We start from the raw sequence: 23763 nt of genomic DNA on the forward strand, positions 1-23763 counted from the left end.
AGAAAAACTAGGGAAAACAAAAAGAAGAAGAAAACACAAAGGGTCCCAAATGAGTAAAAAAGAGTTGGCTGAAACTTCAAGTATCGTGCATGCAATTTTTCTGTTCCATTCTTCCATTTCTTTTCCTCTTTCAACTCATTTCTTTTTTTTTTAGCCTCCCAATTTTCTTTCGTTTTTTTTTTCTGTCTTCTACTCGTACTTACTCTTGCATGCTACTTAGCTTCTTCAATCCTTTATCTTTCCTCTAATCTTCAAAAATTTACAATTATATAGTAATTTATATTGTATAGTACTATTATGCAAAATATAGGCTGCTAAATTAAATCTTTGAAGATGCATCAAAAACTGTAATTACAATACAAAAGGTTTGTTCTTCTTTTTGTGTTGTTTATCTTTTGTTTGTTTGACTCATTTTTATGTTACAACTGAATATTACTTAACTAAATCTTCAGGAAAATTGAATATTTATATTGCTTTCTTTGTAAAGTTCATAACTTTCGATTAAATTTGTGAAATTTGCAGACTTTTTTTGAAGTTTGAGTAAAAAAAAAATTATGGGTTTGAAGACTTGTATGAATATTTTGTGCGGTACGACGTCGTCTGCTGAATGGAAAATTGGTTGGAATTTGCGATCTGGGGAGTTGGCTAATTTATGCGATAAGTGCGGGTAATTTTTATGTCATTTTTTTGAAATTTTTTTTTCTCTTTCAATTTTAATATACGTATTTTATTTAGTGTGTTTATAATATGTGGTTGTCTTTCATTTCATAATTATGGGTAAATGGATGTTAACTTGCTAACTTCCAGTTGGTTATAGTTTATGCTTAGTATTGAAGTTTTAATTTTTGTTTTTTTCTTTTAATTGAGAAGTTCAATTTTTTCCATTTTAGTTATGACCCACAAATTAATTAGAGTCCATTTGTGGTGTTTATGTTTTTTTGGGGTCCAAATAATGTATGTTTGAATGTTTATCATGGGGATTTAATAATAATCTGCAAGAATTGATCAATTAGTTGCCTAATGTTTGTGTTTAAAGTCAAGCAAAGAAATGTCTAATCTTGGAGGCAAATAGAGGCTTTATTGCTAGCTTAATCAAGATTATCATCTTTGATTTATTAGTTGCTGCTGATTATATATGGGACAATGTCTAACTATTTCATGTGCCTTGGATAATAAACAAAGCAATTAGGACGGAAATGTGATTGAGCTTTGTTTTTTTTTTGCAAATGCCGGTTCGTTTCACGTACCAAGTTATGTATTTAACATCAAAATTTCCCTAATGCATCATGTCCTTGGTGGGGGGAAAAGAAGATCTCTTCCAATTCCTAATTGTTATAACTTATAACAAAATGTTTTGTGTAACCATAGGAAGACTAAGGGGGTGTTTGGGAAGAGTGTAAAATATTTTAGCTGTAAATTTCCTTGTTATAACTTGTAATTGTTAGAAACTTGTACTTTCTCGGAAAAGGGTGAGAGTCAAATCTCGAATTCTTAGCCCTGCCAAATTAGAGAAAGTGTTTCCCTTGACTCTTGATCTGATATGCAAGAGCGAGAAGCATGGGAATGGAAATTTAATGAGCTCATATGAATTAACCCAAGTGCTTGTTTGGTTGAATGTAGGGAGTGCGAACTTTATTTTCCCATGTAATTGTATTTCCTAGGAATTGCTAAATGTTGTTTTGTGATTCCTGGGAAATGAAAATTCTCATGGAAATTTCCACCTACCTAGCCTCTTGGTAAGTAATTTCCTCCAAGTTTTGGAAAGTGAAACTTACTAGGAATTTCTACTTCCCATGAATTTGTCAACCAAACAATACAAAAATTTCAATTCCTAGGAATTTTAAGTTCCTATTCTAAACAATGTCAACCAAAGAACACCCAAATGTCCAATGTAATGAGAAAGAAAAAATAGTGAAGCTTTGTATCCATTAGAAATGAACATACATTTATATGTCTCCTTCATTTATGCTAACAAAAGAAAAAATAGTATACCTTTGTGCTCACCCGTAAATACAATTTGTGTATGAAATGAAGTGCAAGTCTCAGAAAAAGGAGATGTGATGAATGATGATAAGTTGATAACCACTATATTAACTACTATGTTGGGATTAGCTCAACTGAGTATGCTGCTCCAGATTTAATTAGAAAATTTTAGTTATGGATTATAGTGGAAATGGAAGTGGTTATAGTTCTTTTTTATGACTTAATCAAGGTTTGAACACAAGTTTTTGAACTCTTTGGAACCTATTTTAAGCAATGAGTGGACCTGTTTGATGATTGGTATACGATTTAGGATTTTTCTTGAGTTCGAAGAGTTTGCGGCCTCTATCATGGAGCGAATGACATATCATACAGGTGGAAATGGAAGTGGTTATAGTTCTTTTTTATGACTTAATCAAGGTTTGAACACAAGTTTTTGAACTCTTTGGAACCTATTTTAAGCAATGAGGGGACCTGTTTAATGTTAGGTATACGATTTAGGATCTTTCTTGAGTTCGAAGAGTTTGCGGCCTCTATCATGGAGCGAATGACATATCATACAGGACTTGGTTTCGTACAATTCTTCAAACATGTGAAAATATAATTCTGAGATAAAAAAACAGAATATTTCCAATCATCCTACATATTTGTTCGCGCAGTGTAGAGTAACCACAGTTTAGACCCATTTCTTATCTATTTAATAAGGTGAAACTCATATTGAACTTGCTGGTTGCTCTTCCTTTTGGGGCCTGATTGAGGAAAGAGTGCCCAAAGGCTTGATTGGAGTGAAGCAGTCACTTTAGTGTGGGGTACTCAAAAGTCTTAATAACATTGACTAAAGTTTGAGCATGAACAAATGTTTTTAAATGCCAAGTTCCAAATTATTGTGTAGGATATCATGATCTGTCATTTTGTACATCATCTGCATTTCAGAGTTACCTTCCATCTTCTATCTCAAACCTCTCAGTAAGTTTCCTTTTTTGTACTAGCATTATGCCGTGCCTCAACAAATGTATGAATGGGACTATAGGAGCTGGAAGCTTCTTGTAGTGTTTGGAAATATGCAGTAAAGTTATATGTGAACCCTAAATGCTAAGAAAGCAATATCAATATAATTTATTTATTCTACAATGGGATAAATCGAACTTGTGTTTATGGGAATCTTTACCTGTCTTATGGGTTATTTCTAGATAAACAGCATTAACGAGAATGTTTAATTTCAAAATTGGGATAATTAAACATTTAAACTTGTGATTTTGACAGATATGCTTTTGAGCAACGTATTTACTGCGAGGAGTTTCATTCAGATGATTCTGGCTGGAGAGAGTGTGTTACGTGTGGCAAGGTGAAATAGTTGTATCATGTACCCCTCTCTACCTTCACGTACTTTTTTTTTACTTTAGTTTTTGAAGAGCCTGACTAACCTTTTATCTATAAAGCGACTCCACTGTGGTTGCATTGCTTCGTTGACTTTGATAGAGTTGCTTGATGGTGGTGGTGTGAGATGCATTGGCTGTGCAAGGAATTTAGACCCTAGTTTGGTAAGTTGGATCCTATTTCCATTTGCATCGTTTCCTCCTTGTTTGTTTCTAGATGTAGTGTGATCTATGAGGGTTAATCCTTGATATCTTGATTTATAAAATAAAGATTAACACTTGACTATCGTTGATGGTTATTGTTATGTTTTTTCAAATTTTTATGCTGAGAACGTCCACCTTCTCAAAAGCAAAACAACTCTGTAAGGTCAATTCATAATGACTTGTAGAAACATACTTGTTTGTTGCAATATCTTGCTTCACCTTTTAATGTTCGTATAGAATTAGCTTCTAATTGGCATAATTCAACTATATGGGACTATTTTTTGACTTTCACCTGTTCGCGCAGAGCTCAAATGCTGGAAAATGTGATGGATCTGGAGCTTGCAATGTGACAGAATATAATGCTGGCATGAAACATTTAGGCAATTATAAGGAAATTAACAAGAGCAATCAACTATCTGTTATACAGAATCCTAACTCAAATATAGCTTTTGGATTTCTGAAACAAGAGGAACTGTTGCTCCCTCCTGCTCAAGCTGGGAGTTCATGGGTCTCAAACTTACCTCAGTCCTCCATGGGATATTTTCAGAAGGCTAGACTTGAAGTGTCCACCAGTGGCATGCAAACCAAAGATAACTACGGACCAGTAGGTCACCCAAACCTGAATATTGCTTTGGGTGTTCAAACAGGAAATCTTCAAGCTACATCCAATGCGATTGTTGATGAAAGAGAACAGAGAAAGATTTCCGATACTTTTCACCAGGGATATGTATCTCCCAACCTTTTGCCAACACCGCCAAAGCTGGCCTTTTCTCCAGCCTCTGACACAAATCCTAGTGTGATACCACAAATGCGTGTAGCAAGGCCACCTGTTGAGGGACGAGGCCGTCATCAACTGCTTCCTCGTTACTGGCCAAGGATCACAGACCAAGAGTTGCAGCAAATAACTGGAGAGTATCCTTGGTCTTGTTATTTGTTTCATTATTCTCTGCGTTTAGTCTTGTCAGATATCTTGACCTGTAAATCTCTTTATTTTTCATGTCATTGTCATGTCTATAAGATGGCAGTACATGTGATTCCTTAATATATTACAAGTTCAAATTGTACTATTGTTCCATTGTTTGAAAAGGTTTTGAGTGCTAGTGATGCTGGTCGAATAGGACGTTTGGTTCTTCCTAAAGCATGTGCTGAAGTGAGTCTGTGTTAGTAGCTTTAAGCCTTGCTATTTTGTGCTGGTACTTTTTCATATATTAGTAATAATAATTTCAACTGTCAACAGGCATATTTTCCTCCTATATCTCAACCTGAGGGACTGCCTATCAAGATCCAAGATGTGAAGGGTAAAGAATGGCTGTTTCAGTTCAGGTTTTGGCCGAACAATAACAGCAGGATGTATGTTTTAGAGGGTGTAACTCCGTGTATACAGTCAATGCAATTGCAAGCTGGCGATACTGGTATTCTTAATTTCCTTTCCTTTTCTATCTTGATATGCATGCTTCCTTATTTTGTAATTTTTTTCCAAGTGTGGCCAACCAGTTTTATCTTGATTTGTTGGTATTACTGGCTTAACAATGCCGCACTTGGTGGAATGCTTTTGATACACTTAGGTAAGTTACCATGATGTTTCACCTGTTGTTTTGCAGTAACATTCAGCCGTATGGATCCTGAAGGAAAACTTGTTATGGGTTTCCGGAAAGCATCAAACTCTGCTTCCCTGCAGGTAGTTTGCTTCATGTGGTAGGCCTTCACTTAAATGATTTGTTTCAATTTACCTGACAGACTAAGTATTTTGTTATTATTCGGAAATCAGACCATATATTATTGATTTACAAATTATTAACTAAGCAGGATGCTGCATCATCTGCCATCCGTAATGCCCCTCTTTCAAGTGAATCTTTCTTTTCGGGTGTTATTGAGAACCTACCTGTAATAAGTGGTTCCTCTGGCCTTATCCAATCAATGAAGGGGAGCACGGATACACATATGAATGCTTTATCAAGACACCTGGACTCTGCCGGTGGGAATGTCCGGTGGCATAATAGTGAAAAGTGTAATGAACGGACAGAAGAAGGAATGTTACCCACATCTATTCAGATGCTGGACAGGAAAAAGAGTCGCAATATAGGTTCCAAGAGCAAGAGGTTGCTTATTGATGATCAAGATGTTTTGGCTCTTAGATTGACATGGGAGGAGGTACAGGGTATGCTTCGCCCTCCACAAAGTGCAAGACCTAGTGTTGTTGTGATCGAGGATTACGAATTTGAAGAATATGAAGTAAGTGATGACTTGATGTGTACATATTACATGCTTAAGCTATCCGTTTTCCTGGGAATTTTTTTTTTTTTGATCAACATACATAGATTTTACCAATATATATATTTTGGGAGAAATATATGCAAAACTTTCTTACTTAATACATAGATTTTGTTTCCATTCATGAAAATTTCTAATTTGTTTCTTGAACCATAACAGACTCACTCATTTTCACAACAGATGAACTCTAAATTGAGTGATTTATTAATTAATTTTCTGGTTTCAGCTATCCTCCCATCAACTGAGAAAAAATTGAAGGGGATTAGGGAAGAGGATGATATCCCTCAATTTTGTTATATGCAATCTTTATGTTTTGTACTGTGGTCTACTTCTTTCAAGCGGGTGGCAAGAATGCACACAATGATGAAAATTGAAAAGAGCTCTATGAATTCGTATTAGAATACTAATATGTTGTTTATGAGGATTTCAGTACTCTGTTCATTTATCAAACTTACGTTTATACTGCCACCATTCTTTTTAAGTCTACACACTTCGTTTTTGCACTATCTGCATACTCCGCTTTGACCATTTTCCGTAATGACCATTGTTCGTGATTGATAAGAAAGATAATATATAGTCATGTGGAATCTTGTTAGATTTGACTCAATAATTTTTTATAAGGTATCAACTTTTTTCTAATATGTACTTATTGATGATTAAAGATTTCAGTAGTCAAAGTTCTACATTGGTAAGTGTGAAAGTTCAACTTGGTAATTATAAGAGACCAGGTGTTGTTTATGAGTACTCTCGTAACTAAAGCATTTATTTTGTTTGGTATATTTGTTTTATAGTTTGTATTGTTTTTTCAACATATATTCATCTTCAGTATATTTGCTGCATGTTGTCTTACAGGAACCCCCGGTTTTTGGGAAGACCAGTATTTTCACAGCCCGTTCATCTGGGTAAAAGATTCTTCCCTTAGTTCCATATGTTTTAGGATTTCAAGTCCCACTTTGAGCATGATATTCTGCTTTGACAACTGAAACTGCTTTTTCCTGAAGTATAAAATGCCAAATATGGCCTAGGTTTTTTGTAATGTCTTATCATAGTTGACATTTCCTAGAACTTAATCAGCAGAGAACCAAAAGGAATAACTTTTGTATTTCAGTACATTCCATATATAAGAGTAGAATAAATAAAGGGTATTCAATTTGAAAGAAATAAAAAATGAGCAAGTAATGGAAGGTTAAAGTATGCATGAAATGTATCTAATGTGATGACCATTGGTGACATGTGCTTTTCATGGTGACAGAGCCTAGAGTTAATTTTGGTGATATACATGGTCTTGATAGGTAAAGAATATAGAGATTAATCATAGTTTGAGGAAGGGGGGGGGGGGAATGGAGTGAAAAGTTATGAATTGTACCTTGTTTATGTGGGAACTAGTTTTTTATTGGGCATTACCTAGCCTCAAAGAGATACATATTATATCGAAGTCTGCTATAAATGTATCTAGATTAGAAAGATATTATCAAAACTTTCTTCGTTTTTTTTTAGAATTATATTACAGAATGCATCAATTTTTGAGGTGATATAATTAGCTTTAGTTGTAATGATTGAGAGAAAAGTTATTAATCCTACTAATATTCTAATTTCTATTCATCTCGTGCAATATCATACTACCACCGGAAGTTTTAATATTTATCTCTAGACATCTCATCTGATAATTATAATTTATCTCCTAACTTATGTATTTTGTACTCCCTTTGTCTTTTTTACTTGCTACATTTTCCATAAATGGATGTTTCTTTTACTTGCTATATTTCATTATTTGGTAATCATGGCCCACAAAAAAGAAAAAATATTCCCCTTTATTTTTGTCGTCATACTATCAATAACTCCTAAAAATTTGTCATTTTCCATTAAGTTATGGTCCCCACCCCACTTTTTGCCTCTCCTAAATACTTGTGCCCATGACAATGTAGCAAGTAATTAGTGACGGAGGGAGTATTGGAAAAATAACAAGCTTGGCATTCTAGGAGCAAGCCAAGTGTTCGAATGGGAGCAAAATTAATTGTTGGATTCTGCTCTATGTATCTGGAAATTAAAACCTTTGAACTTCTAAAAGGAGTTAGTTATTATTCCTTTTTATTCTCATCTTGGATGACAAATAACTTGACTGTGATAGTGTGTGTGATAACTTCCATTGCTTTAGAGCTTTAAGTTTTCGCTTCCTCAGTACACCATGTGAATAACGGCAAATTTCTGTATGATTATGGAGTATGTGTGGCTCCCTATCTACATCGTAACATTATAATCTCTTTCTGCAATCTACTACTCTCGTTTAGTTTAAGTCTTTGATTGGTGAATTCAATTTTAGCACCAAACTTCTTTCTTACTAGGAAAAATTTAGAAGTTGGGAGAAGAAAACAATCTAATATGCTAGATGTATAACAGTATTCAAGTAAAAAAAAAAATCATAGATTATGAGACAGTCACGTACATGCAAAAGAAGTACACTTTTGTTGAAAGCTCTGAGTACAAACTTATTGGCCACCTCAAGGAACGGGTGAAATCTTAAGAGTTTTGTGTCTCATCACTGCCAAATAGGACTTCCGGCTTCCGGTTAAGTTTCCATTTTTTTTTCCTTCTTCTCCCCAAGACCACCAAGCACCGTTTCGACACTGTTTAGGTTTGGTTCAACTCAATTTTCAGAATTAAGTGTCATATATTGCTGATGTAGGGTTGTCTCGCGTTAATTTTCATTTCTTTGTGAAATTTAAGGGCTAAAAGCTGTGCACATTATGTTCTCCCTCATCAAGCCTTTTTCGGGGGTTGCTGCTGTGTTATAGTGTGTGTCGGTCGTACGTAAAAGTAATTTTTGTTTTTAATACTCAAGATGGTATCCTAGCCAACAAAAAAGCACCTCCTTTTCTGTTCCTTCATTTGTCGTTAACTGAACTTGGTGTTGTGTCATGCTGCTGATTGATTTTAATTTTTACCCTTAATTGTATGTAATTCAGGGCTGTAGAGCAATGGACTCAGTGTGACAACTGCTCTAAATGGCGGAGATTGCCTGGTGATATTTTACTTCCTTCGAAATGGACTTGTGCAGATAATGTTTGGGAACAGAGCAGGTTGCTAATTGATGTTTGGTCCTCTTTCTTTCATTTGACTAACACCAAGAAATACAATATAGAAGTGCATAATAATTTGTGTGGATATAAAGAGCCTATCAGTGACAACACATTTGATTGTGATTATAGGTGCTTTTGCTCTGCTGCAGAGGAATTAGGCCCCAAGGAACTGGAAAACTTTCGACATCTGAGCAAGGGTATGAACTCATGCTATTGTTTCTATGTCTCGCCATGTTAGTTTTGAACCTTCTCTTGTAAGAAAATTTCTTTTAAGAAACATACCAGCGAGCTATTGGATCGTCAGGTGTTTAATTGTCTCATCATGACAATATTGTTGCATGTCATCTCTTAACTTGATCTGCTTTCTATGTCTCTCTCCCCTCTCCCCATCTCAGATACCATTCTACTTTCTGTCTTGCTTGGCATTGTTCATTTGTTTGATGCTCTTTATTTGTTAATTATTACCTTTTTAATCAGTCACTTTGTCACTTACAGCATTTCCAACAAACAGTTGTAGATTATTACACTTTCAAACACTTCGCATTTTTAATTTGCTACCTCTTGATAGTATTCAATAGATTTTCTATGGGGCCAAAGTCACCGGAATGACTTCACAGATTAATTATGACACCAATTTAGGCACCGAAAAATCTGGGAAGAGGTAGCAATAATAAATGTAAACTGTTTGTAAAGGTTAATTTACAACATTTTTCTGGCAAGGCTGCAAGTCTCAAAATGATCTATTGAGAAAGTATTAATTGACTACTTTTTCCATGATTTAAGATCTAGACTACGTGCTTAAACTAAAGATAGAGCATTAATGTTGTTATGTGAAACTGGGCGATTCTTTGACATATTTTTCTCCTCAAATTACCATCATAATAGATGCTACAAAGAGAAGAATGGTGATGGCTAATAGAATGGCACAGGAACAGGATCCTTCTGGCCTCAATGCTCTAGCTTCTGCAGCAGCTTTGGGAGATAACAGTAATGATCCAGGCACTTCATCTGTTGCAGCAACTACCAAGCATCCGAGGCACCGCCCGGGTTGTTCTTGTATTGTTTGCATTCAACCACCAAGCGGGAAAGGGAAGCACAAGTCAACATGCACTTGCACTGTCTGCATGACAGTTAAGCGTCGTTTCAAGACTCTTATGATGAGGAAAAAGAAACGCCAGTCTGAACAGGAAGCGGAGATTGCCCTGAAAAACTACCAAAAACAAAATCCTAACAGAAATGCTGATAAAACTGATCCAGAAAATGATAACAGGTCACAGCTTGAGCATCGGCACCGAACTGAAGATGACGACTTACAACAGGTGGGTCCCACTCAAATTAATGATGACAGAGTTGATACCCCGATCAGCTTGTTGGCGGAAAGTGGCAAGAGCCTTGATCTAAATTGCCAACCTGGTCGTGAAGAAGACTCTAGGACAAGGGCTTCTGATGCTAGTTTGACCAATCTCCTTCAGTTAGCAAGCCTCCCTTTGGATGCTTATATGAAGCAAAATGGTCTTACTAGCTTGTCATCTGAACAACTAGCTGGTTCCAAATCCCTGCTAGGACAAGCTACTGGAGAGGCTGCGGGGAAAGCTGTTGACGATCATTCCGGTGGTCAAGGTCCGCAAGAACACGTGAATCACAGTAATGGAAGCTGTGAACCTGAAGTTAAACAACAGAGTGATCCTTTATTAGACTCTCCTCCCTTGTAATTTATATCTCCTTGAACACATTCTTTGATTGTTATAAAATCAATTTACTTGCCTTGTGGTTAATATTTACTCAGGCTAAGCTTGTTGTAATTTCTAACTGTAAGATTTAGCAGAGCTTTAGGATCAGTTTGTACTCCACACCCATCACGTCAGATGTACAAATAGTTTGCAGTTTCTGCACTGATGTGAATTTTAAAGTAATCACTTTTGGCTGTCTCTACCTCTAATCTTGTTTTACCCGAATTCGATGAATTTAATCGGGTCTACTCGCCATACAACCAAATATATAGGCGATCCTTGCATATGGTTAGTCACGGTTGCCATTTATGTATGATATGGTGGTTAATATGGTGCCCAATTATGTAGGATATGGTGGTTACTATGGTGCATCACAATCGTGTCGCTTGCAGTAATGCTATATTGTTAATCTGTAGACAACAAAGAAGTGCATTTTATTGCTAAATGAAGCATTGTATGTATACTTTTTGCTTGGATGTTTTGTCTTTGCCCTCATAGTCTCATGAATCGAAAGGTTACAAAAGGCTCTACCACTCTAAAGACGAGGACATTTAGTACACTCACTCAATTATCTGAATGCATGAGGATGTTATCTGCCTACTTATGGTACAAAAGATCCTATTTTCATGGTAATAAAACCGTATAGTACCACTATGAGTATAATTAAGAGAGATACAAAAATATCAATTGATAGACATTTTAACTAATGAGATAAGAAATAGTCATAGTAAATATAAAAGTACTATAAAAAGATAGAAAGAAGGACCAAATATCAACAATTAGGTACTGTAATATGAAATATAATAGTAACGGAATTCGCACCAACTTATGTTATAAAAGAAAAAAAAAAGAATTCTCCAACTCATGTTCATAACATTCTTCCGAAAGGATGTTTTAGGTTAGTCCTATATAACGGATTTGCCTCGTTTTTCTCTCATCTTTCAAAAAAAATTTGCTTACAACATTCATGTTTGGCAAATGTCTTTTTCATCGACTTTTGCCTTTTTAATTTGGTCAAACAGTCCAAAAAATGTTATTGGCTTTTTGGCTGGCCGAAAAGCTGGTTTTTAAGCCAAAATAAAAAAACTACCTAGAGTAGCTTCTTGGATTGGCTTTTAACTTATTGGCCCACAAACTCCCTAATAAACAACCAATAGATTAATTTTGCCAAGCACTTTTGCAAACCGCCAACTTAAAAAGCCAATACATACAACCAATGTTTCCAGCCAGTCAAACAAGCCAACTAAACAAGCCAACGGCCAACAGCCAACAGCCAACAATCGATTGTCAAACAACCCCTAAGATAGTAAAAATTGAAATACACAAACATTATAAATGATACACATTGAAAAGAAACAACTCTTCAATTCTTTTGTCATGGCTTTCACAGTTCTACCAAGACCTTTCAATATATATATGTAATTAATTTTCACAGGTACAAGGATGTCTATGGGGCTGCATCTCTTAGAGCCCACCCACAAATTCATCGAAATCTTTTGCTATATATGTCACTCTTTCCCAAAAAAATCGAAATCTTTAATAAATACAAATTGAGGTTCCAACAACTCACATATATAATGGGATTAATCAAAAAAGATACAAATGAATTTATCTTCAAAAAAAAAAATTGGGCAACTGCAAAACATCAACTATAAGATATCAAAATCTCTACCATTGTACAAAATATGATGTATCCAAATCTGTCATTATTAATCTTCTCCAGGAGAGGCAGAAAAATCTGGAGATGAAGGGAAATCAAGAACGAATATTCAAAAATTTCAAGTCCTTGTACCCCTGAATGAGTCGGTGAGATGTATCACGTATTAGCGATTCAAATTTGAGCAGCATTAACGAGCTAAGATACCATAATTTACGCATCACGCCGACCATATGCAAGCCGCCGACCAATTATATTATTCACCTGGGAAAAGAAAAGGCAAATGAAAGAGCTGAGATTGGAACAACATAAATTGCAACCTCGTTACAAAGTTATACTTCATATAAACTCATCACTATTACCACCATTTATTACCAACTATCAAAAAGCCTCATTGGCCATTACTAATGTCCTAACATTTTGACACTTCTGGGTTATCTAAACAACACATAAACTTAAGTTCCGTAATATGAATAGTTCAAGGAAACCTAGGAACGTCAGGAAGCTAGTTGCCCCATTAACTAAGTAATCCCAATGCACGGCTTCACATCCATCAAAGGTATCAAAACAGAAAACCTCGTATTACAAGTAAACTAATCCGCTTTGGCTACTACCTGCCAAAGTCACTCTTCAAAGACAGGACCCCAATGCACTGGTTTCACATCCATCAGAGGTATCCAAACAGAAATCTCATAGGGAGCACTTCACACTTAAGAGAGAAATTGAATATCATTATGATTTATGATAAGGCGGTCAGAGCTAGTTTCCTTGATGTACTTTCCAGACAGACTTACTAGTTCTTTAACATCTTATAAATTCACCAATAATGCGTTCAATACCATTATCATATTATCATTCACCAGAAAATATAAACTTCTTTACTAGCTTCAGGATATATGAAACAGATTTCCTATACCCCAAATATTAGAAGATTACCTTTAGAGAGAGACCAGCGCTACTATGAGAGGACAAGTACCATAATCCCCACCACCCCAACCCTTCTCCGGTGTTTTGACTGGTGTTTAACATGGTAAAAGCAATTAGGTACGTTTCATTGAAAAATGCATTTGAGAAGCAATTCACTTTTCAACCTTCCCTTGCAATTATTATAAATCCTAGACCCTGATACATGTATGCACAAATATTTATTAACAATAGATGGCAACTATTTTTCCCTAAATGGAAAATTACCACTATCATAAAATGTCGTGTCTCGGCTGATTACCTGCCAATACTTAGAAACACAGCGATCAATGCAACTAGTTTCTCCTAAATTGAGTTCACCCTCCTTGTACCTAAACAAAAAAGGGATACATTCAATTTGTCACATTCTTTGGCAACTCGATGTAGGAAAGATAAGAACTCCATAACAAAAGAAGTGTCAGTAAATATTATACATATACCTTTTCTCAACACATTTACTGAAGCATGTATGGGTAAGCCTGGATCACAAACCGACATTATGTCAAACTAGAAACATAGCATAGAAAAAGCAGCAAAAGAGAGCAAATTATATTTATGACTCTTGCAAGATGCCAATTACCACCTCTATTTCTTTTTAAGCTACACAATTTGGCTTTCATGTTTGAGAACGAAGAGCTTTCACCATTAATGTTGTGATAGATGCAATTAACGAACAAATAATCAAAGAAAGAACAACACAGATATTTAACGTGGTTCACTAACAATGTGCTAGCTATGCCTAGAAACAATTTTACTATCTTTGAGGAGAGAGTACATATTACAAAAGATAGAGGCAAAAATTAATTCGGAGGGTTTATATAGTACCCTTCTAATTAACCTCACTCGACCTAAAACCTAAACCAAAACATACGGTTTACTAAACCACATACACCGAAAACTTCGAGCATGATGCCCCCACGGCCCTACCAGGGTATTTCCCCCCTAAACCTCGACTCGCTAACCGGGCAGCAAGAACCCCGTGCTTAGTTAAACCTAGCACGGTAGCCCCCCATAATTCAAGGCATATTTCAACAATTAAGATCTCTGATTACCAATAGTAAAAATTATAAATGTTGATATTTTGAAAACAAATGTTGAGAGAAATCTAACAAGATTCCACATGACTATGTTTTTCCTCATATATAAACACGAACGATGGTCAAAATGAAGTACGCAAATAGTGTCAAAGTACAAAGCATGTAAATTAAGACAAAACGGAGGGAATATCAGCTAGGCTGATAAAACAAGAGCTTCTTTAAAGATTTGACAAAAATAACGGCCAAATAATAAGAAAAGCCACATTAGACCACTAGAGATGTCATTTGATGGAGCTGCCTCCATATAGATTATAGAATGAGATGTCAGTGTCAAGATGATGTCATACATTAGATTCTCATGATCTTGACCAAAAGAAAGATAAGAATATAAGATATTACCTACGTTGGTGATAATTAGGGAAGGTGACAAAAAGAAAAGCATACTGACTTAGTAACTTGCGAGTAAAACCTACATCAAATATGACGCACCTGTTGAATAATTCTACTCTGTATTCCATCTCACCTGTTGCTGTACCAATGATCTACACAAGTACAATGCGTGAAATTAATAAGCAAATATCAAAATGAAACAAGAAAAATTACAAAAGGAAACTGTGCAGTGTGCACATCTCTCTGTGCCAATTACACATGCTCAAAAAACTACTCCTTCCCACTCCTTTAGGCAGGTAAACTGCATCAATGCCAAACCCGAATAGTCTATTACCCCTGACATAAAGTGGCTTAAAGAATATTTCCATACCACGTCAGAACTATTAGCATTACAGTAAACTAAAGACTGCAGTTAGTGGCACACCTTTTCCTTATCCAATGCAGCTTTAGTGTCGTCAATCAAACCAATCAACCCCCCCCCCCCCCCCCAAACACCCAAAGAAAAAGAAAAAAAGAATAAATCATTTTATTTCCTATTACTATTTGTCTATTTGATAAAAAAATAAAAGTAGTCAGAAAAGTAGCACACCTTTTCCTTATCCAACGCAGCTTTAGTGTCGTCAATTTTGATCTGGAATTCCATGTACTCTTCAATAATGTTAGCTTGTTATCAATAGCTGTAGATAGAAGTCATGCTAAAATAAACAGTGTACCTCTTGCTTCTCAACGGTATGAGGAACATTGCTTTTGGCCATTTCAGCCTGTAAAGCCAGAACAAATCTATCAGAGAGAAAGAAATTATAATTACTTCTTAAGTTACTAACAGAAACAAGTGATCATTCTCTTAGGAGCTAGAAAACATCGATTAACATAACCCCAAAACAAGGCGGCCGAACAAATCCTGGCTTCCTTGCTCTGTATGTCTTCTATGTGCTTATCACTCACGCTTGGAATGACATCCTCTCTCCCTTCTCCCCCCCCCCCCCTTACAAATCAATGGTGGATTGAGCAGAACTTGCTCGGCCACCAAAAGATACAATATAATACCGCAAAAGTGGCAGCAAGTCCCCTTAACTATGATCCATTGTACCTTTAACCTACCCCCCCCCCCCAAAAAAAAAAAAAAAAAAAAAAAACCACTACCTTATCAATGTAACAATTACGACCCCTTTTACCAACAGCTCAATTGCCTCAATATAACCCTACCTGACTCTTCTGAAAATATCACCGAAGAAATTAATGTGGCACACATGTTTAATTTAACAAATACTAAGATTAAATTTCTGCCACCAAAGAGTGATCTCAAAATTCAATGCTACACTTAACATCCCCATCGCTCTAAGTCTCAAAAGTATCTAGACATAACTATCGTGCTAGTCAACACAAAAACGCATACATAAAACATACATAAAAAGAACTATCTGCAATAGCATGTCAAAACTATTACTCCATTAGCACAATACAGTAAAGCAAAGTTAGAATATAATTATAGTAAATTAAGTAAGTAGAGATAATAATGGAGGAAACAAGAAATATAAGCACCCCTCCTTCCTCTCCCAAAAAAGTTTTGATATGATATAGAAGATGGTTAGAGTATAACATACCTTTTCTGTATCCGAGGCAGGTATACTGTTATTGTCCAAATTGACCTGTTATGCAGCATACACTTCTTTGTTGGTTTCTTAATTAATCTGTAAGTAAAAGTCTTGGCACCATTAAAATAGTTACTGTACCTCTTGTTCCTCAATGCTTGAAGGTACATTGCTGTTTGCCATTTTGACCTAATATAGACCACAAACAAAGAATTCGAGGAACATATTACTTAAGCAGCAGTTCAAGAGACTTCTTCCCCAGTAAGAAAACAAAGCTAGCACCAAAGCAAGGACAAATCACATTAGAGCAAAATACTTCTAGTTACCCCAATGTTATGCTAGCAATTGCTATATTAGTGTAGCTTCAAACCTTAGTAGAGCTGGAAGAAAGTTACTAGCATACAAAACATTTGAGGCTTGATAAGCAAATCATTTGTTGACAAAAGGATTCACAAGACATTCGTCGATACGACAATCTTCAGAATTATTGAGTATTTTGCACAGAACTTGAAATGTAACCATCTCAGAAACCGAGCATATCAAGAACTAATTAAGAATTGATACCTAAGTAGAAGCTTAAAAGCACAGACTAAACTCTCATTCAATTGTTGACATCGTCCAAAATCTACATTGTATATAAACTCACAAAGCAAAATTCACGACTAGCTCAGGGGAATGCTTCCAGCAATAGATAATTATAGAGTGTGTGAACTACTAATTATTCAACCCTAAAACAGAAACTATAAATTGTATAAACAATTACTCCCTCTCGTTTTTTTTTTTTACTTTTTAACATTATTCACATACATGACTTTAACAATCTCTTGTGATTTGTACATAAAGGAAAAATATAGTGATGTGAGATCTTGTTAGATTCATCTCAATGTGCATTATCCAAATATCAACTTTTTATAATTTTTGCTTATTGACAATAAGATATATTAAGGTTCAAACTAATACCTCGACAAATGTGCCCCAAAGAAATGGGTAAACCAATAAAAACTAGAGGGAGTACTTATTAGAAATTTTCAACACCAAAATCTCTAAGTTTGAGCCATAAAACAAAAATAATCCCATAGATGAACCCTCCATCACTTATAAATTACAATACTTAACAATTCTCTTTCTCCCCTGCCTCTCATCCCCTCCACCATCAAACCTATAGGAGAAAACGGGCATCCTGCAACGTTATAATGTTATATACAGGCCCGTCCCTGAGCCAGGGCAAGAGGGGCGGCCGCCCTGGGCCCGGGGATGACAGGTCATTCATTACTGATTTCCAGCCACAACACTTGAAAAATTAATCTCATGAAATTAAACAAGAACAAGTGAACACAAATGTGCGCATCTACAAATTGTAACATAAATTTTCTTATCATTTACTTCCATGAAACAAAGATGAGATAAGAAGTTAAACCAGAAGCTCGAGTCATAAGTTTATAACATGTAAATTATCACTAAAAACATGAGATAGCATGTATGAGAAAGAAAAAATAAGTTGAATTCATGAAACAAATAGCATAAAACCAATCGCATGAATAATCACATGAAGTAGATTCCACACCAAAATCCGCAACAAAACAAGTAGATTCATCTAAGGAACAAAACAAGAACCTGGAACGAGCTTCTGCAATTCGAGCTTATGAGTTGGGCACCGGCACCGTGAGCGTTTTTGGAGTGTTACTCCGTACTCGGATATAGGCTATATACCTATGTAGTTTAAGACTATATGCGAGTAAGGAACAGAAAAGGTAAAGTACTAAATATCGTATAAAAATACAATGTATTTAGGGTGTTAGTAAAAAATTTAGGGCGTCAAATAGCAAAACTCATTTTTTTTTATGCACAACATCCGAAAATGTAACATAAATTAACGAGTTTATCTCTATTATATTAGCAAAGTGATGAGCTACGGTGTCGTCTTGTAAAATTATTGTTCTACCCTTTACTTATTAAAAAATGCTAACTATAAAATATTCAATTCTTTTTTGATCTATATTTATGTGTAAACTAATAAGGAAACTTAAGATTGTTTAATTTATAATAAGATATAATGTACACATAAAATATTTTCCAAAATAATATGCTTAAAAGAGATATTTTTGATTGAAAATGAAACTAATCTAACTAAAGCAATTTCAAACAATTAAAAAGTAAGAACTTATACATTAACATAAATTTATGCATATGAGACTAGTAATAGCGTATTGTACATCGATGATTTGTTAGAATTCTAAATATTATCATATAAATAGGATTATTATTCCTAGCCTGTTCTCTCCATCTTATTTTCAATTCAGTTACAATCAGTTGGATTCATGCTCCGTTTGGTAGTGTGTAAAATATTTTCCATGAAAATTAGTTTTCCTTTTCCTCTCATTTTCCGTTGTTTGCTATGCTAAGGGGTGTAATTCCTGTAGGTGGTTATCTAATCCTTGAGGTTTTTTTGAAGAATTGTGAAGGAAAACCCATTGTGACGGGCTCCATGAGTTGGTTTGTTACTGAGTTTGGTGAATCTGACGGGGCGTTTGGTATGAGGGATTGGGAGTTTGGGGATTAGAGGATGGGATTGGGAATGGGAGTTAGAAGGTGGGAATTCATTAAATATATCCCAATCCCTTGTTTGGTATGTTAGTGGGATTATGTTGGGAATATTATTATCCCATGTTTGGTATGAGGTACTTAAGTAGGGAATATATTGCTAAATTACAAATTTACCCATTTTAATGAAGGATAGTAAAATAAGAGCAAACAATATTGGTGAAGTATATTTTAATGAAGGTAAATTCGTCTTTTAGCATAACTAGAAATAATCTCCCTCCTTAATACCTGCCCCCTCCCATGTCTTATTGGTGGGATAAGAGGGTTTTAATCCATTCCCTTCACATGGTAATTTAGATATCCCCTCAAACAAACATGGGATATCTACCCATGGGATATAATATCTCATTCCCACCCCGTAATCCCCCTAAACAAACACCCCCTGAGGGTATTATAGAAGGACATCCCAATGATTCTCATTTGCTCCAGGTGAAGGTCAAATGGTTAGAGTAAAAAAGAGAGGCAATATAAATAAGATTGATGCATAAAAGGATAATTTTGGTTCCAGAAATAGTTTTATGACTTTTATCTTATTTTTTACCTTACTTATCTAATCTTAGGCGGATATATGGAGTTGGTAGATGCAATCCTTAGGTGCGTATGCCTTTTAACATTGATGATAGTTATTAATTTGCAAACTTCTAAATTTTTGTCAATTTATTTTATCTGATTCTATTTTCCTCTACTGTTCTTATTAGTTTTTGTTTAGACTAGTGATAATACCTCCATACTCAAATGTGTTGTTTAAGTCTTTCTTATGTTGCAGATGTTATCAGTTACTAATAAAAAACAATAATATGATGGGTTGGAGATCGTAAAAAGGCGGACTGAACAACGTTTGTATAGTTGCAAGGAGTATCAACTTAAAAAAGATGTACGTAGTACTATAAACTATGCATCATCCTACCCTTTTAAGAGTGGGAAAGGTGGTTTATGAACAATAATTTACATGTGCATTGGGGCGTTGTTGTTGTTGTTAAAAAAAAATTATTTCTAACTTGCTTTTGCTATTAATCTTCACCTTTCAGCTACTTCGCTTTTATGCCTATTATGCAACAAATTATCCATGGCAAGAGCTTTGCCAATAAGAGCTTTGGGAGTAGGTTCTTGTTTTCATCATCTAAGTCGTTTTTTCTCATGGTTTGCAATAAAACTAAGGTTTTATAAACAAAATCTCTTTAGTTTAAGAATGAGCTGGCGAAGCACGTTGCTGCTGGTGGCGTTCAGAAGTAGGTCGTGGAAAGCAGGCAACCCTTTATATCTGAAGAAGGTGAATTTTGGTGGTTCGAAATTGTGAGTGCGGGTTTACCAATTGAATTGTTGGAACGAAATTGTTGTATGTATGCTTGAATTTGTTCGAAAATGAAGTACATTTATTTGCTTGAAATTGTTCGAAAATGTTGTGTATTTGGTTGAAATGGGTCGAAATTGTTGTGAATTTGTGTGAAATTGTTCGAATTTGAAGTACATTAATTAAATTGAAGTACATTAATTTGCTTGAAATTTTTGGTTGAAATTGTTCAAAAATGCAGTTTATGATGATTTGATATTGTTGGTAGTAGTTTATTTGGTTGTTATAAACACAAATTCGAAGTAATTTCTTGTAAAATCTGTGGTTTGGTTTATGTTTTTATGTATTGTTTTGTGCATTTAATTTAATAATATAAATAATTCGAAGTAATTCTGGGGTTGTTGTTGATAATTTGAGGGTTTATCTTCAGATTGTGTATTTTATTTAGAGTTTGGTTGGAATCTTATTTTGATATGGAGAAGGTTTCTGTTAGCATATTGATTTGTGAAATTGCAATATCTAGACTATTAGTTTTCCTTAAGCCATTACTTGGTGAGTAGTTCTCATAGAGTTTTAATCTATGGAGGCCAAAACAGCCACTAGATTGTGGATTTATTGAGATAGTTAGAGAGTGAGTATGCACTTGTGCTGGACAAGAAATATTCCACGTTGTCCAATCTGATATTCTTCCTCCATTGTCTTTGTTAAGTGATAAAAAAAGCAACTGCAACCTACTTGTCTCACTTATGAGTTGATAAAAATTTAATCCATTAAGCGGCGTGAATAAGATGTTTATGTAGCAAATATAGTATTGCTAACTACATGCTAAAGTCATATAACCCAATCAAAAGTAATAACCTAAATCTTTAATTAAAGTAGATAGGGAAGTAGGGTCGAATCCACAGAGAAACGGGTCTTTTTCTCTAATTAATAAGTGTAATCTAAACTATTAACAAAATGATAAATTTAATTTTATCCCTATTGTTTTTTGTTCTGAATAAGTTTAGAGTAGTTCATAATATTTTATTAAAATAATGCAAAGCAAATTAATTAAAAAGAATAGACCTTTAATCCATAATTTTTTTTAATAAAATTTTGATATTATCTAATATAAATTTCAATTATTTTTTATCACTTTATTTCGGTCCAGGTTAAATTTTTCCGCCTTTGGTCTTTCGATGGTTGTAACTTTATTTGAAATTTCTTTATTAATCATTTAATTGTGCATGTACTTACCTCCTTATCTTAACGTCTCTTTCAAAAATTTCGGACCAAAAAATTGTTTATTTTTTGATCTAGACCGAAAAATAAAACCTTCAAAAAACTTGAACTTAATCAGGGCCCTAATATGTAGGGTCGCCCTTGGGCCTCCAAAATCTCAGAAACGGGGCTGGTTATATATGATGCAAAACTAACGAAAAAAATAGCAACGTAAATCATTAGTTCACTCATGTGACACATAGCAAGCTTCAGATATGTAATTAATCTTGTAAAATTTTCCTAATTATTAGCCCTAAAACAGAAAGTATCAATTGTATAAGCTATTAAACCCTACAACGGTGATTCAGTGAATCCTCTTCAAACCCTTAAACTCTCCAATTTGTCTCTTTAAACCGTTAAACCCTCAACCCCTCCAATATGCTTCTTCAATGTTTCAAACACAAAATGTCCCAAACGATAACTAGGCAAAATTGGCCTGAACACCACAAATTATAGCGTGGGTGCACCCAGCACCACCAACTTTGACGAGTAGCCAAAACACCCGAAACTATTGGCCTTGGTGCAAATGATTGCATTGAACTAATAAATTTACAACAACAACAACTATATGTATATATATATATATGTACATAAGTATAAAATTTAGATATGAATTGAAAAAATTGTACTGATTGCAAAATAAGCTCACCAAAAAAATGAAGAGGAGACAGAAGCAGCAATGTCAGTGCCTGGGCGGCGCCGCCTTCGTTGAGGTTGGTCCTTTGGTAGACGATCAGCCGGTAGGTGGCTGACGTGGCACGGTGAAGAACAAGAAAAAGGAGGGAGCTGTCAAGTGAGGGTTCAGTCCAGTGTACCTCGTAGGAAAGTCTTATGACAGGAAACCTAGTTGATGGACCTAGCACCTAAGGTGTAGTAGCTGTGTAGGGTTGTTAATGAGCATGGCTCGCAAACTATTCAAACTCGGTTCGACATTTTCTAGCGCCGAGCATAGTAAAGTTCATGAAAAATTATATTTAAATTTTATATAATACTTGTGAAAAAACTCAAATTATATAGTCTAAAACCTATTTATACAATATATGCAATATCGTATTTTTAACTCAAGTTCAGCTTTAAGGTAAATTGAGCTAGAAAATTTAAGTTTGAAAAAGCTCGATATTTAGCTCGAGTTCAAGTCAAATTGTAATGAGCCGAGTTGAACAACCCCAAATTCAGTCTCGGTTCAGCTCATTAACACCCTTACCTAGGTGATCCCGAGTTATATGAACCTGTATGATTGCGCGAGTCATTGAACTTAGGTGTGGTAAATTAAGGAGTGTCGTGTTTCTATATGTTTACTTAGGTTAAGATTGATACCATCAAATATTAGTCTAAGAATTTAGTATGTTAAACTTGAACTAACAATTAGAAAGAATTGGTATTGAGATGTTGAAGTATATAATACTAGATATAATGAAATGGTGATCATAGGACATAATGAGTGGAGAGGGCTCCTAAATTATTCATGTTTAATTCGTAATTTTCATGAGCCAAAGATGTACTAAGATTTCTTGAAAGGCTCACAAATTGATTTGCTAGTTTTTTTTATAATTTCTTTTAAATATACAGTTTATTGATGGTTTGCTTACAAATTTGTAATCAATATTGCATTCTCTTACATTATTATCTACAAGATTCAATAAAGAGATTTTTTTTTTCAAAACTATATCCGAATGATGGACGCTCTCATATGAGGCTGGATGATTTAGTGAACAAATAAACATGACCTATAATGTAATGTCAAATCTGATTCATTGTCGTCGTCATAATTATATTATATCATATACAAATTTTATTTGATAAAGTTTGATTGTGTTTTAAAAAATCAAGGTTGACCTAGTTGGTAGGAGGATGTCTTTCCAGGCTTCCACTCATGTGACATATATTCGATTCTTTGCAAATTGTTAGGTTCTCTCAGGAGTAGCTACGAAACTCCGGTGAACGGCAACCATAACTATAACGGGCCTAAGGTAGTGAAATTCCTTGTCGGGTAAGTTCCGACCGCACAAAAGGCGTAACGTTCTGGGCATTGTCTCGGAGAGAGGCTCGGTAAGCTATTTGCTCTCAAGCACATTTCTTTGTACATTTTTATGTAAAATGTGCAAACATAAAATATATAAAAGATGTGAGAGGAAACATGTAATTCTAGGTGCTCATGGAGCACAATGGAGGCTTTGTCGATTCTTTCTCCTTGCAATGAATATCACTCGGTGACAATTTCCAAACTCAGATTGAGTTTTAAGTTGAGTTATGATCATATGAAAAACTCCCAGACTTTAGAATAAAAAAAAGTAAGATAAGTTGAAGAAAATTATGCTGAAGAGAACATACACA

The 23763-nt window shown here is 34.9% G+C and overlaps 2 protein-coding genes and 1 long non-coding RNA gene across 6 annotated transcripts; 2 read left to right on the forward strand and 1 right to left on the reverse strand.

The window, feature by feature from the left end:
• LOC104898157 (B3 domain-containing transcription repressor VAL2) lies at window positions 1-10840 on the forward strand. Of its 2 annotated transcripts, XM_010685186.4 has the most exons (13): window positions 1-365; window positions 523-667; window positions 3244-3325; window positions 3420-3521; window positions 3865-4472; window positions 4614-4710; window positions 4798-4972; window positions 5162-5238; window positions 5367-5792; window positions 6684-6733; window positions 8795-8908; window positions 9038-9105; window positions 9794-10840. In XM_010685186.4, exons 2-13 carry the CDS (start codon window positions 555-557, stop codon window positions 10618-10620), a joined length of 2739 nt encoding a protein of 912 aa, XP_010683488.2. In that variant the 5' UTR covers window positions 1-365; window positions 523-554; the 3' UTR covers window positions 10621-10840. The 2 variants fall into 2 exon arrangements, with proteins under 2 accessions (XP_010683488.2, XP_010683489.2); XM_010685187.4 differs by lacking the exon at window positions 1-365 and having other exon boundaries at window positions 611-667; window positions 3244-3343.
• Window positions 10841-12152: 1312 nt separating this feature from the next.
• Window positions 12153-18018, reverse strand: LOC104898158 (mitochondrial import inner membrane translocase subunit TIM10). 3 transcript variants are annotated; one of them, XR_007268415.2, is made up of 10 exons: window positions 17892-18018; window positions 16419-16466; window positions 16290-16334; window positions 15399-15446; window positions 15275-15316; window positions 14785-14837; window positions 13699-13737; window positions 13521-13590; window positions 13232-13417; window positions 12153-12559 (listed from the first exon to the last, which is right to left on the reverse strand). XR_007268415.2 is itself a non-coding variant. In XM_048633750.2 (9 exons), the coding sequence occupies exons 2-9, from the start codon at window positions 16458-16460 to the stop codon at window positions 12552-12554; spliced, it is 381 nt and encodes a 126-aa protein (XP_048489707.1). In that variant the 5' UTR covers window positions 16461-16466; window positions 17892-18018; the 3' UTR covers window positions 12153-12551. The 3 variants fall into 3 exon arrangements, 2 of the variants coding, with proteins under 2 accessions (XP_048489707.1, XP_010683490.2); XM_048633750.2 differs by lacking the exon at window positions 13232-13417 and having other exon boundaries at window positions 13487-13590; XM_010685188.4 differs by lacking the exon at window positions 13232-13417 and having other exon boundaries at window positions 17892-18015.
• Window positions 18019-19244: 1226 nt separating this feature from the next.
• Window positions 19245-20232, forward strand: LOC130592145 (uncharacterized). The gene is made up of 2 exons (XR_008970356.1): window positions 19245-19752; window positions 19907-20232. It is a non-coding gene; the product is annotated as an uncharacterized LOC130592145 (long non-coding RNA).
• Window positions 20233-23763: the final 3531 nt, after the last annotated feature.

The sequence above is a fragment of the Beta vulgaris genome, chromosome 7 (genome assembly GCF_026745355.1).
Source record: "Beta vulgaris subsp. vulgaris cultivar EL10 chromosome 7, EL10.2, whole genome shotgun sequence".
NCBI lineage: Eukaryota > Viridiplantae > Streptophyta > Magnoliopsida > Caryophyllales > Amaranthaceae > Beta > Beta vulgaris.